General features: G+C 36.9%; 1 protein-coding gene across 3 annotated transcripts in view; it reads right to left on the minus strand.

Annotated features, from left to right (window-relative positions):
• The window catches only part of CUL3 (cullin 3), a 58,912-nt gene that overhangs the window by 9,045 nt on the left and 36,703 nt on the right, over positions 1-13,164 (minus strand). For all 3 annotated transcript variants that reach the window (XM_037406543.1, XM_037406545.1, XM_037406544.1), the window contains exons 6-12: positions 12,318-12,546; positions 10,518-10,663; positions 7,408-7,584; positions 6,171-6,341; positions 4,601-4,708; positions 1,135-1,259; positions 702-798 (exon numbers count right to left, since the gene is read on the minus strand). In XM_037406543.1, coding sequence (XP_037262440.1) covers positions 702-798; positions 1,135-1,259; positions 4,601-4,708; positions 6,171-6,341; positions 7,408-7,584; positions 10,518-10,663; positions 12,318-12,546 — 1,053 coding nt within the window. The remainder of the gene's footprint in view (positions 1-701; positions 799-1,134; positions 1,260-4,600; positions 4,709-6,170; positions 6,342-7,407; positions 7,585-10,517; positions 10,664-12,317; positions 12,547-13,164) is intronic.

A 13,164-nucleotide genomic window follows, 5' to 3' on the forward strand; every position in this document is an offset into this window, starting at 1 on the left:
CACCCTCCAGTTTTCTCATTCTTACCTTTAAAATTATCAAAATATTTACCCTACAGTAATACAATTTGAACATCCCCACAAATGCACATTATTAATACTTTGTTGTAAGAATTTTGTTTTCCTTTTGCATTGTCATACATTCCTAAACATCACGCCATTACTACTTCCAGTTTAGCATTTTAAAACTGGTCTAAATCACCATCAAATTATTTTCTTATAGACATAAACACTAAACATTGTACTTCTAAACTCCTCTAAGATTCTCATGTTTGAAAAAAATGTTGTTCACATTGCTAGCACTGTGCAGATGAAAAGCAGGCTGAACTTGGCTTAACAGTACTTTCACATTAACAAACTCTAAAGAGAAACAAGTTTAATTTCACTTTAGACTGATTCACAGTCAAAACCCCCACAAACACTCAAACCATTGAGGTTCCTTTAAGATCAAAATTGCTATTTCTCTGCGAGGTTAACAAAGAACGATACTGACTGATGCATCCAAATTAGATTTACTGGGGGGAAAAACAGTGAAAACAAAACAGCTACAAAGGAAGAATCAGACTACAAAGCCAAGGGAAGGCATATTTCTTCTATTATCAATGGGTAAGCTTTTATTTTACACAGTTCTAAAGTTATTACAAATATGTATTTGCTTACATTTTTTAAAAAAAGACAGTATTTTCATAATCTTGACACCTTACCTTTTTAACGGGCCCATAGAAAGTGGCATTGAGATCTGCAGAACCCATATGATGCTGGAGTGTCAGCTGTCGCCCACTATGTTTGGCTAAATAAAATCTGTAATATATAAAATTTTCAATTCAATTATATATTTCACACTGTGTATCTAACAGGAAATTGCTTTAAACAGTTACATAGACTTCTCATAGCCATTACGGACACTCTTGAGACATTTCTAACTTCTGCTTTTTCAAAACAGTAACTCTTGTTAGAGTTAGAGCTTAAAAGCTCCAACCTCAAGCCTCATAATGCGATCACTGCATTCTCTTATTTTCACATGAACCGAAGAAGAGCGGTATGCTAGCCTGTCTTTAATGGTAAAATGTATCTGTAAGTTAAGTTCAGACGGTTTCTTCTTAAAACCTCTACCTAAAAATCTGTTTTAATACGTACCTTCTAAATATTTCAAAAGCGTGTCGGGGAGCCGGAGGGATGTTGCACTTTGGTGTGGCTGACTGAGTAGGCCAGTAACCTGTTGTGAGGACCCGCACTGTAAGATCAACACCACCTAATGAGACCTAAGAACAATTGGAAGAAAACAGCCGCTATTTTAAAACAGGATGATGTTTCACCATTTTTCTTATCAGTGTAGAATGTGTAGAATTTTCACAGACTAAGAAAAAATTTAGACATATCTATAAACGTTTTTACAAAGCCAGACAAATGAGTTCATTATCAGAGTAGATGGTACAGCAAAAATTCTCCACATCATTCCCCTCCAGCATTTAAGATCGTACAGAGTTTAATAAAATACATCCTTAACCAAGAATGAAATGTTCGTGATCATAAACAGAACTCACAATACATATAACAACTCTTTCTAATCAGGCTTTTGACAACATCTAGCAAAGCCAGGTTGCTAAATGCATCAGTTTCAAAACAACTGTTTATAAATTTACCTTCTGGAAGCAGAGAGTAAATACTAAATATACAACGTTAAACCATAGGGAACTTTTTCTGCAGTTTACCTCTGGACGGCAATGTAAACAGTCACTTGTACATGCACAATCTAGCTACTTTCCCTGAAGACTGCCATCACTATATATATTCAGCACCAGTTAGGAAACATTCTGCAACTGAAATGCTAATATATAGACATTTGGTAAACATTACATCAGCGAGGCATAATCCCCACGAGGTATCTCAACTAAGCTGAATATTATTAAACTTAAAACTGACTACTTTCAGCTCTACGGGTTGTAACTAATACCTTCAAAGAACACATGGAAATAAGAGTACGTTATATTTTAGAGGATCAAAAACCGTCATATGAACTCAGAAACCTTCCTTATTAAATAGCAGAGTAGCATTTCCATGCGCTATGGAAGAGTTTTTGTATTGTGCGTGTTGAATGCCTGTGTGCATTAACAAACTTGTGCCTAGCAAAATTCTGAAAAACCTAGGCAGCCCAGTAACAGACTATTCACACAGAAATCACTCTGAATTTCATTAAGGTTTAAGAGGAACAATTTGCCAAAGTGTGTAACGACCAATATAAAGCTTGCTCTGTAGCCAACATTACTGCTGTGCTTCTAATTTCATACCACCAGTGTCATAAGGTTTACAAGAGAAATTCAAACAGCCATTTCGACACAGAAAACTAGTTGATCTGTGTATCACCTAAAAACCCAAAAGCTTCAACAGTCTTCTCCCTCTAGCCAAAGTATAGGGAAAGGTCATCAATGCAGACTGAAAGATACAGAAAGTATCTTTATCTGGAACTGAAACATCTTAGTTGACATGGCAACCACTTCCTAATTTTTTGAGTGTTTTAGCCAGAGCAGAACACAGCACTGAGAATGCCTCACACCACACATACACAGTGCGGAGCAGTTTGTGACTTGAAGTTTTGGAACAACTTTATTTTACAAGATGTCTTTTCAGTGTAAAAACGGTATGAACTAATGGAAAGTCCCTTGAAGTGATCTAATCTTTACAAAACTCCAAACTGAAGTTTCAGGATCACAGTTGTAGAAATTACTCATTATCTATTAGCCTGGACTTTCATTAGTGTTGAGCTTTCCACTCACTGATAGCAAACCATCCTTGGCACTACTTGTATCTTTGGCTATAGGATCAAGCAGGCAACTTTGCAGGTAGGATTATTTAGAGAAGAGCAGATGCCCAACTCACCTAGAAGGTACCATACATATTCAAGGTACACACAAGGCTTAAAAAGGAGTAGAATGGACTATTTCATATAAAACACAACATCACCAGCAAGTTAACAGTAACACAAACCTGCCAAAATCTTCTGGTTTGTATTTCCCCTCAAATACTATTGACACTAATAGAAATATAATCACTTCTATCATAAATAAGTACTCCAGAAATTTCATTAAAAGGCCATGATCAGGCTGCCCAAAAGGCAATCATCAGGTGAACTGCTGGTCCCTTGCCAAGAATAAGATGAAGTTTAAAATAATGCCTAGCAGAGTATCTGTTAACATTTTAAATTCATTTTATTAGCTGTACATAGCTAAGAAGAAGATAAGAGACATCATTTATTAACTCACTCAATATAAAACTGTCACGTACAGTACATTAATCATTAACACACACACACCATATAGAAGTCCCACATGCTACCTAAAAAATGGCAGTGCTCTAGCAAATTTTTCTTGAAATTAGTATTTCAGGCATTCTAGAAGGAAAACATTATAAAGAAAAAAAGCAGTAGTAAAGCTGCCTGTCCACAAACACCTTTGTAACTGTCCATATCCTCTACAACCTTTTCTGAAACCACTTTGAGGAGATCCCATTCCTTCTCTCAAGATGACTCACAGTATGCTGATGAGAAAGATTTCAGCCGACTGCTTCAAGACAGCAAAGATTTCAGATCACCCTGTGTAACCAGGGACACTGGACAGAGTACATCCATGAACATATTTCTGGCATTCAGATTCCTGAAACTGCTTCAAACACGCTTGATATACAGACTTACTTACCGGCAGACACAGAATTACTTAGCTGTTTATTATTTATTATTAAGCGCTATTGAGTATCAATATAGAAAAAAGTGTTCAGAGCAAACTAATACCTCAAAATTGAAGCAATCTCTCCGTTATGCAGGATTCCAGACACCCACTTTTTACACCAAGGTGTCACACTTCCCGACTGAACAACTAAGTCCATATTTGGCGCTTTTGAATAAAATGGCAGTTCTGGTTTTATCAAGGTATTAATTGTGTCAGGAAAGTTAAACGTGAGGTGGTAAGTTTTTCCAATCCCTGCAGCACAGAATACTTTCTACTTGCTGTTATTGTAAAATATGGGTTGCAACGAAGACTACTTTTAAAGAATGAGAAACTTTGCTGGTAACATGGCGTTTTGGAAACCCACATGAGCTTGGGCAGCTGGCCCCAGGGGGCGGCCGGCACAGCTGGGTGGGCACAGCTGGCCCCAGGGGGCGGCCGGCACAGCTGGGTGGGCACAGCTGGCCCCAGGGGGCGGCCGGCACAGCTGGGTGGGCACAGCTGGCCCCAGGGGGCGGCCGGCACAGCTGGGTGGGCACAGCTCGCCCCCTGCCGGCCACAAGCAGTAAAGGCCGCCGAGCTGGGCGCCCGCTGCAGGGCCCGCTCAGAGCAACGCAGGGACAAGAGGAGCTGAAACAGGATTTTATGGAAGTAAATCGGCACCACTCAAGCTGTCGATCAAGCTTCGAACTGACTTCTGTATTTCGGGAAATACTATCAATGTATGATAAGAAACACAGCAGAAGAAATACAATTCGAGCATGCCAACAAAATCCTTCATTCCATGTGCAGATTCCAAAGAGCTTTAAACCCACAAGCCATGATAAAGGTCTAGGGTTTGTGCTGAAGTAAAAGGACAAGCACACAGAACCCCATGCTCTTACCCCGGTTGCCTGAAGATGTTGCCTGAACTCATCCATCGTCGTGTTTGAGATGCTCATGTCCCTGAACATTCCTTCCAGTTTAGACGTGAACTGACATCCACATTCAGTCTGAAAATACACAAAATAACTTGTTGTGCCAGCACTATGAAAACAGAGCTTCTGGTATGTGAACTGCAAAACTAAGAGTTAGTTTATAAATCTCAAAAATTCTATTACTGTACATTTGGTTACTGGGATTCCCATTTGCATTACCTTCAAAACTTAGCATTTGTATTCCATATAAGGATCTAACCCTAAGCACATCCAAACCTGCTTTCCTTCTCTTTTCTCCATCACTGTATTTTTTGTATCTTTTTAGCTTCCTATCTCATCTTAAAAAAAAAAAGTCTGTGAAAGCTTATCAAGCCAATGTATTTCACCTGCTTTTTCTTTTAGCATGATACTGTAAAGACAGATAATCTTTATTTGTATCAGAAAAAAACCCCGTCATCCTAAAGTGTGTAATTTTAATGGCTTTCTGCAGATTGCCATGTAGAGATTTCCAGACCTTTTGAGAATCAGGAACATATGCACATACAGATACATGCGCACAAACAAATGCATTTCAATTGCACATACAAGACTTTGTGCCTATTTCTAAGACAAGATAACAGTAAAGGCAAGCATGTTGGCTTCAGCATCCTAATTGCTGTGCAAATCCATAAAGAGAGCAATTCCAGTCCACTGATTCATCCTGCAAATGTATGTCCCGTGCCTTCTAAATCACCAGGCTAGAAGAGGCGGAGAAGTAACTGGGACGAAACTAATATCAATAATTTGGAATGAATACTGGTAATTTGGAGAAATTTGATGCAAACAGGCTTTGCTCACTGATGGAATATGAAGGTCAGAAACAAGGATCACTAAAGGTTTGATTTTAGGATCAAATCACTCGGGTTCAGAAGTTCCATAACCATTAATCATGCCACTTAAGAAGAAGCTGCATTAGAACTTGCTTCAAGGACTGTTCACCTTTAGGCTTTACTTTCTTCTCCATCTCTTGGGCTATTTTATCAATAAATTTAACCAACTCAGAAAAACATGTTTCCAGACACTGATGAGAAGATTATTTTTTTCCCCAATCTATCTCAAAGTACTTAATCAAAAAGGAATTGAACATTATCAGTAGTCTGCAGATGGAGGCAACTAAAAAACAACTATGGCATGCAATAAAAGAATTCTACCGTGAATGACAGAAAATCTAGGACAAAATACATTCTTGTCCGCAAATCCAGTCACTAGGATAACCAGGGCTGTCTTCATTTGGGAAGTCTTAACAAATTCAGTAAAAAAAATATAAATTAGCTTTGTTAAATAAAATTAGCTTTGTTTTCTAGACTGCTTTCTCACCACAAGTGCTTTCCAATATTTACAGAATTATTCAGAAAAGCCTTTCATATTTTCTGTTGGGGCTTTAAAATCAAATCTGTGTTTAACAGCAGTCGAGATTTACGTTATCTATATAACCCTTATATAAAAACAGAAGAAACTTTATTGCTGAAAAAATGAAGTAAAAAGTATCCAGACTTACCTTTAATTTGGATATCATATTTTTCTCAGAGTCATCTGAAACGCTCTTGTTTGTAAGAAGTCTTCTTGCCAAGTGCTGCTTGTAATAGCGTTCAAAGACATCTTTCTCTTGCATAAACCTAAATAAAACCATTGCCTTATCCAAGATAGTTTCTACTTCTTGCTCTGTTAGCTGTAAAATAAATAATTTGCTGGTTTTAACCTTCCAGCACAAGTGTCTTATACAACCTAAATACTTAAAAGTAATTCACAGCAAGCATATAGTCTAATAGTAGCCTAATAAAGAAGCCAACAAAACTGGTCCAACATGTGAACTACAGAGCCAAAAGAACAGTGCACAAACTCAACACAGCAGAGAAAGGAATAGATCTGAAATACAGGGAAAAACAATTGTGAGGGAGAAGGGAGGCGAAGGATGGGTAGAATGCCTGGATAAATACAGTAAAAGTTCTTGGATATGTTTTTAAGTATTTTTAAAAAAGCACAGATGGCAGTCAGGAGTATTGGAGGTTAGCTCTGAAGGAAAGCTTTTAAATGTTAGGACTCGTTTTGCAAAGCCTGCCTAGTGCCACAACAAATACAACGATTACTTATTTTATAAATAAATAGAACATATTGAGTCCCAAAGCATTAAGATGCATGCAATAATATTCAGCTTTAATCAGAGCCACTGAGGCCTCAGCTGAATCATCCTGTCCAGTTCTGGGTGCCATACCGCAAAAAAATTTATGAAAAAAAGCTATGAGGCAAGACTGAAGGAAACAGTTGTACTTAGGCTACAAGAGACAGATATGGTAGTAGTCCTCTGATATGTAAAAGCAGTAAAAAGAAGCAAAGACAAACTGTTTCCCCTACTCAAGTGAATCAATTTTCAAAAGAAGTTACTAGGTATTGAGAATAATTGCCAAATTATAAGAATATATTTAAGGAAATTATATTTAAGCTTTTGAAGGAAGGGATCTGCAGAATCTACTACAACCTAATTTTTTTTTTTTGAGGGGGCATCTGCCAGAAATAATGCAGGTATACTGCTTCAGATATGGGGGACAAGCCACACAACATCTTTGAGGTGTTGCTGTGTGAAGCGTTATAAGCTCAGATGTGTCACATATGCTTCTTTTTTTTTTTAAGGCAGTATTACCGTATCATAAAAATGATTCTTAGCAAAGTAGCTTACTTTCATTTCATACAAGTTTACACTGGAAATAGCACGATCTTTTAATTTTGTTTATACTTACTCCCTTGACTCCCTTTTTCAGCTTATCATCAATAAATAATGAGAGGTACTCTGGAGACCTAGAGTTGAGGTTGAGGAAGTACTCAAAGTCACCCGCAATAGTCTGTTTGAAGAGTCGATCATTATTGAAAGATTCTTGAAGAAAGCGGTCAAACCGACTCTTCAAGTCCAGTAAACCCTTTAAAAAAAAGGCAGAAACTTCTCACTGATTTGAAGTTGCAAGTTGTAAAACAGTAATAATAGATGAAGTCATAGAGAAAACCACACTACAGTCAGAGATTTTGCAAAGCTCTCTATGTAGAAAGTATCTGAAATTTTAAATATATATAGCTGCCATAAATCTCTTATACAAGTCATTTTTCAGATAAACTGGCTAAAGTATTGGTGTCAAATACTGGTGCAGTTTTCTGTGATAGGCTAATCAAAGAGTAAGAACATTTTTTTAAACACCTTTATTCAACAGGCTGATTTACACAACTTAGAGGAGGTATCTGTTGCACTTGTTAAGCCGTGTCTATTTCAAATAGCATTGACAAAGTCACTATAACAAACACAGGATCTGGGAAAGATGAGGCTAAGCACCCATTAACTTCACCCCTAGAGCTACTAAACAAGTCTAAGGAGCAAACACACTGCGACAACAAGCGCGTAATGTAACATGTTAGGCTTCCCCCCCCCCCTTTCAATCTATAGACATGTTCTGCATTATTTAACCATGTGTTTCTTACTAATCTTTAAGAGTCACTGTGAATGCACGAAACTTAGATACATGCAGTAGTTCTCCAGTTACCAGTGTCATGTTCATGGCCCTGAACCGAACCGCTTCCTCTGAGCTAAAGCATCAGATGCTTAACATCATTTTTAGGATTTGTACCATCTTCACTCAGAGTTAAAACCACCGAGTGCAGGAGGGGGAAGCTTCTTAAAATCACCTAAGCACCTTGCTAATTATGTATGATATGCACAGGGCTTAGGCATAAATAAGACAGCGTTTGGGGTGGGCTATGGTGTTTAAAATTTTCATTCAGGAGTTATATTTATCATGGACAACTATTGCCCAGAAAAACTGTTCAGGTTAAATGGTCTTAAATCCTTGATTTCTTAAAAATTTATTTATATGTGGTTACTTAAAGAAGCCATTCAAGAATTACTCAAAGAAGTAGTAATGTTTCTTAGGAACTCACCATCTCACTTAAAGGAATGGTCTTTAGACAGGCTAATTAATGCGTATTAGAAATTTTAAATGCAAAGTAAATCCCACTATCTCTCTGTTTACCAAGGTTAGCTTATGTCTCCTCTCCAGGAGTACACCATCTGAACAACCTGGTGTTAAACAGGAGAAACTGTTAGTACCTTAAATTACAACAGCATTTCAACATCCCTTCAAATTATTTTAAGAAGTTTTAAATCTAACCCCCTGGCAATGCTCTTGCAATTAACTCGCCAATTATGCTCAGGGTTTGGTGATGTCACGTTGCAGAACCAGTGCTGGACTATGATGAAGTTTTGTTCTTGGAGGTATAATGTAGCTTCTTTGTCTTCTTACTGCTATTTAAGTCCTTGAAAGATTCAGATGAACATGGCCAAGGTGGGAAGAGTGAGATGGCTTCTTAATTCACAAGTATTTTTCTCTTCTTCCTTCATGTCAATGGAAGTGGAGGATAAACCTGCTGGGTGGTTTAGCAGTAATGAAGTATCATCAATCCCTCCCCCTTGACATCTTCATCAGACAGCTAGGGTGCATACTGAGTGGATGAGATCTGCCAAAGCACATGAAGTATGGCCAGAAGTCTTCAGCTTCGTTATGCTACTTGCCTTTGTAGCGGGAAACATCAATAGCATCTTCATAATTAAGTTTTTAACTCATTCTCAGTTACATTTTTTATGATACGCCTTTAGGTCCACCAGGATTTAAAATGAGTGAAAACTGCTTCAAAGTAATCCACACACTTATTTTCCACATCATTTGCTGCTTTTTTTTTTCTTTTAAAAAAATAAATCATACCACCAAGAAAAAAAATTATGTAACAGCCCTTAATCATTAAGCCTAATAAATTTCACAGGGCAATCTCTCTTCTTTTTAACAATCCCTGGAGAAGTGATTCTTGTCCAAGCTTGGTAAGAAGTTTGCTTCAGCATTGCCAGAAAATTAATAATCCAAGAAGAAATGTTTTTATACTCAAATGGCTTCTTCTAATAGTAACCAGTTCTAGCAAAGTTATTTATTTCAAACAAAACAGCAGAGATAACAGACATAAAGCACTGTTTCTCATAAAGACCAGAAACAAGGACTTCTACACATTTAAAAAACCACAAAACAAATGTTTAATGAATACACATTTTTGTATTAAGTATAAAACATCTTCCAGCTATAAAAGCATTTTCTTAAAGTGCAATGAATTTAACAATTTTATGTACAAATTTAAAACCATCTTCTCGGAGACCACGGGAGATGACACACGACAAACACTCCTGAAGTATATTTTCTGATCTTGATAAATTAATGGTACACATCACTTCGTGAGAGCTGGAGAACAAGGAAGAACACTTACATCTTTTAACACGCAGAAGTGTTCCGTTTCTCCAGGTGACCAAGAATGAAGCAAGTGATTTGTTATGATTTGTAACACATTCACCTCTCAGTCATAGTTAATCTTGCCATGAAATACTGTCATGTGATTTTTGTCACAATAAACACTGACATTTAACATCACATAAAATTAAACAAAATGGACACTATAAAGCTATTTGCCAGCAGATGTAGAACTCACTCTGGAGGCAACTATCATTTAGGATTATCCAAAAAGTTCCCAGAAGTTAGGTAATTAGCCTGAATATGTTGTTTAATAAAACCAGCTATCAAAAGCACAAGAACTGAGCATGTACTTTCCAAGCAACTTAGGTAAGAGTCCTAAACATGTCTGAAAGCACAAAAAAATGTACATTTTAAACAAAACTATTAATGTATCTTATAATAATAATCCCTTTGGAATCAATATTAAGGTTTACCTTATCAGTCACGTGGTGTGTTCATCAATCTCATCAATCATAACTGCTACTCGGGGGAATGTGGGAAAGATGGAAGAAAGGAAAGTTCAAATATATAACTACCTGAATGTAGTCAACTGGATTCTTTCCTTCTCCCTCTTCAGAAACTAGTGCTTTGCCTTGCTCTCTCAGGTATGAGCTCATGCACTCGCACATTGTCTTCAGACCATTTGGCACACGACTAAACAACTTGTACATGCAAGCAAGGTCTGGAAACAAGAACGAGATATTATGCAGAACATCCTCCACTTCTGTATATATATAGAATGCAATATATATACATAATATATATACAGTATAACATCTGTTATACTTCTGTAACTCATTCATCTCATAGCAAAAGGCGGCAGTAAAAGTTCAGCCACCTGAGCCACCGAAAGCATCCCATAAACAGCTCAGGCGCTAGCCCCTTCTGATGTCCCCTTTCCTTTACCCCAAACATACTGACTGCAGTAGCCAGAAAATTGAAAGATTGTATTCCATTATTCTAGGTTGTCTATAGCATGGAATCTGTTACTGCTGATCCCCAGGCCAGCAAAAGTTGAAGCCTGTGTGAAAGGATAGCGTTCCTAAAGCTTCAGTAAAATTATGTTTTCCAGTGATATTTAAGAACGTAGCTTTTAAGATTATCAGCCCCAAAATCAAATACTGTATTAAAAGTTCTCAAGTAAAATATAAGTTAAAGCAAATAGGACAATGTTAATGAGATGCTTGTTTCTGTAATAAAAGCAAAAACTGGTAAAAATCGGAGTTTAATTAATATTTATCTTAAAGTCAGCCACATAATCTTATACGACTTTGTTTCATCCATCTAAAATCATGAGAAGTGGCTTAGGTTAAACATGGCTTTCTGAAAAAGCAGTCCATCCTTGTACATCGATGTAAAATCTTATGTTCACAATGCAGCAACTATTTCCTCTCCAAATTTAACTAAATCAAACTCAAGGCCTACAAAAGTTAAACTCATTACTGCACCTATGAATACCCTTCAACATCCTTGTACACTCAGCCTGAAGGCTATCTTAACTGGATATTAAAGAGAAAAAAAAAAAAAGTATGGTACCATCACTTTTCTTTTCAATACAGTAATTCTCTTTCTGAAATTTGCTCGCTTCTGTCACTCTACCCAGTAGGTTGTGAAGGTGCTTTAATGAACAAAGGCTATTCATCTAAGCAACAAGTCTGGTCCCCATTCTCACAGCTTTAGCATGAGCACTGATTTCTAAATATAGATACTACGATCACTCTCTTCATTATTCTGTTTTAGAAACTTATGTTCTGTTTCTTTCCGTAGTAAGTTTCATTCAGTCAGTCCCACATTAACCCCTATTAGGGAAAACCAAATAAAGCCAAGCTCTTCTTTTTTAACCACTTTGATAAGCTGCTTATCCTTTAAGAACAGCTGACTCTTTCTGCAATAAAGCCCTCTTCCCAAGAAGAGGTCCTACAATACTTCCATTTAGTAAGTCATCTACACTAGCACTTTTTAAATGACTGCCTGTGGGCCAAAAACATCAATGTATTTTGACAGCTACATACTAGAGGAATGAAAGTAATAAAATGGCTCATGGAAGAAAGGTGATAAAGACCACTATAACAGGTTTCTACTTTTCTTAGGAGATACTTGGCTTACCAAGTACGTACCTGTATCTGGTACTAAACAGAAACAAGTTATACACACAGGCTCTGTTATAAGAGCCTTCTAAAAGTCTCTGAAGTAATCTCAGATGTTTGCAAAACAGAGCCACTGAAGTATTTTTACAATTACACAGGAGCACAAACACTAAGCTCAACTTATCCTATATTTAAAAACAGTTAAGCAGTATCGTAAGCATTTCTGTCTCCCATAGGATGCAGTCTTACCTTCTGTCTTCCCATTTTTCAGCATATGAACTAGCCCAGAGTTCTCCATTTCCACTATAGTTTTCATATGCTTGGAAATAAGCTCCCTCTCAACAACTTTCACAATTGGTTCTTCTGTTGATTTATCCAGACAATGCATCACCCGTTCTATTTCTTCATTAATTCTAGCTTCTACTTTCTTTATATATACAGAAGCACTGTTTTCAGCTAAAAATTTCTGACTTTCCATCTGTGATTAACATAAATTAATACTTTAGACTTTTTTTTAAAGGGGAAAAAAGACACATACTAGTTATTTCAGATCAACATTTATAAGCAAGTTCAAATCAAACCCAGCATGTAAAACAAGTAAGATGATTATATCCCCAAGATTTACATACATGCTTAACACAAAATAAAGGTTCTATTATGTTAATTGTGTTACATACATAAGGGGGTACATGCAGTATGAACATGGTATTTTTCACACTAGAACAACCTAAGCCAACCTAGTGTCCAGTTACCAACCAGAGTTTTAGCCACAGGTTCAAAGAAAAACAGGAGGATGGGGAGAGGGAAGAGACAAAAGTTCCTTTCAAATACCAGTTTATGGCATATTTATGAGTTGTGGGGATCAACAGTTCTCATTCTCATTAGTGACAATGCTGAGCACATTATTTCACATCAAACTGTTTCTGTCCATACTGGTCAGCATAGTGTTTTGGAAGGAAGATTTTTTTTAAAGCAAAGCTAAGAAAAAAACCCTCAAAGTAATTATTTTTTTTAATTTAATGTAGCATCAATGAAAAACAGAATACAATGACTTTTAAATGATTGTGCAATATATGCTTCTGATCTTCAAAGAAGT

Source organism: Falco rusticolus, chromosome 13, assembly GCF_015220075.1.
Source record: "Falco rusticolus isolate bFalRus1 chromosome 13, bFalRus1.pri, whole genome shotgun sequence".
Classification (NCBI taxonomy): domain Eukaryota; kingdom Metazoa; phylum Chordata; class Aves; order Falconiformes; family Falconidae; genus Falco; species Falco rusticolus.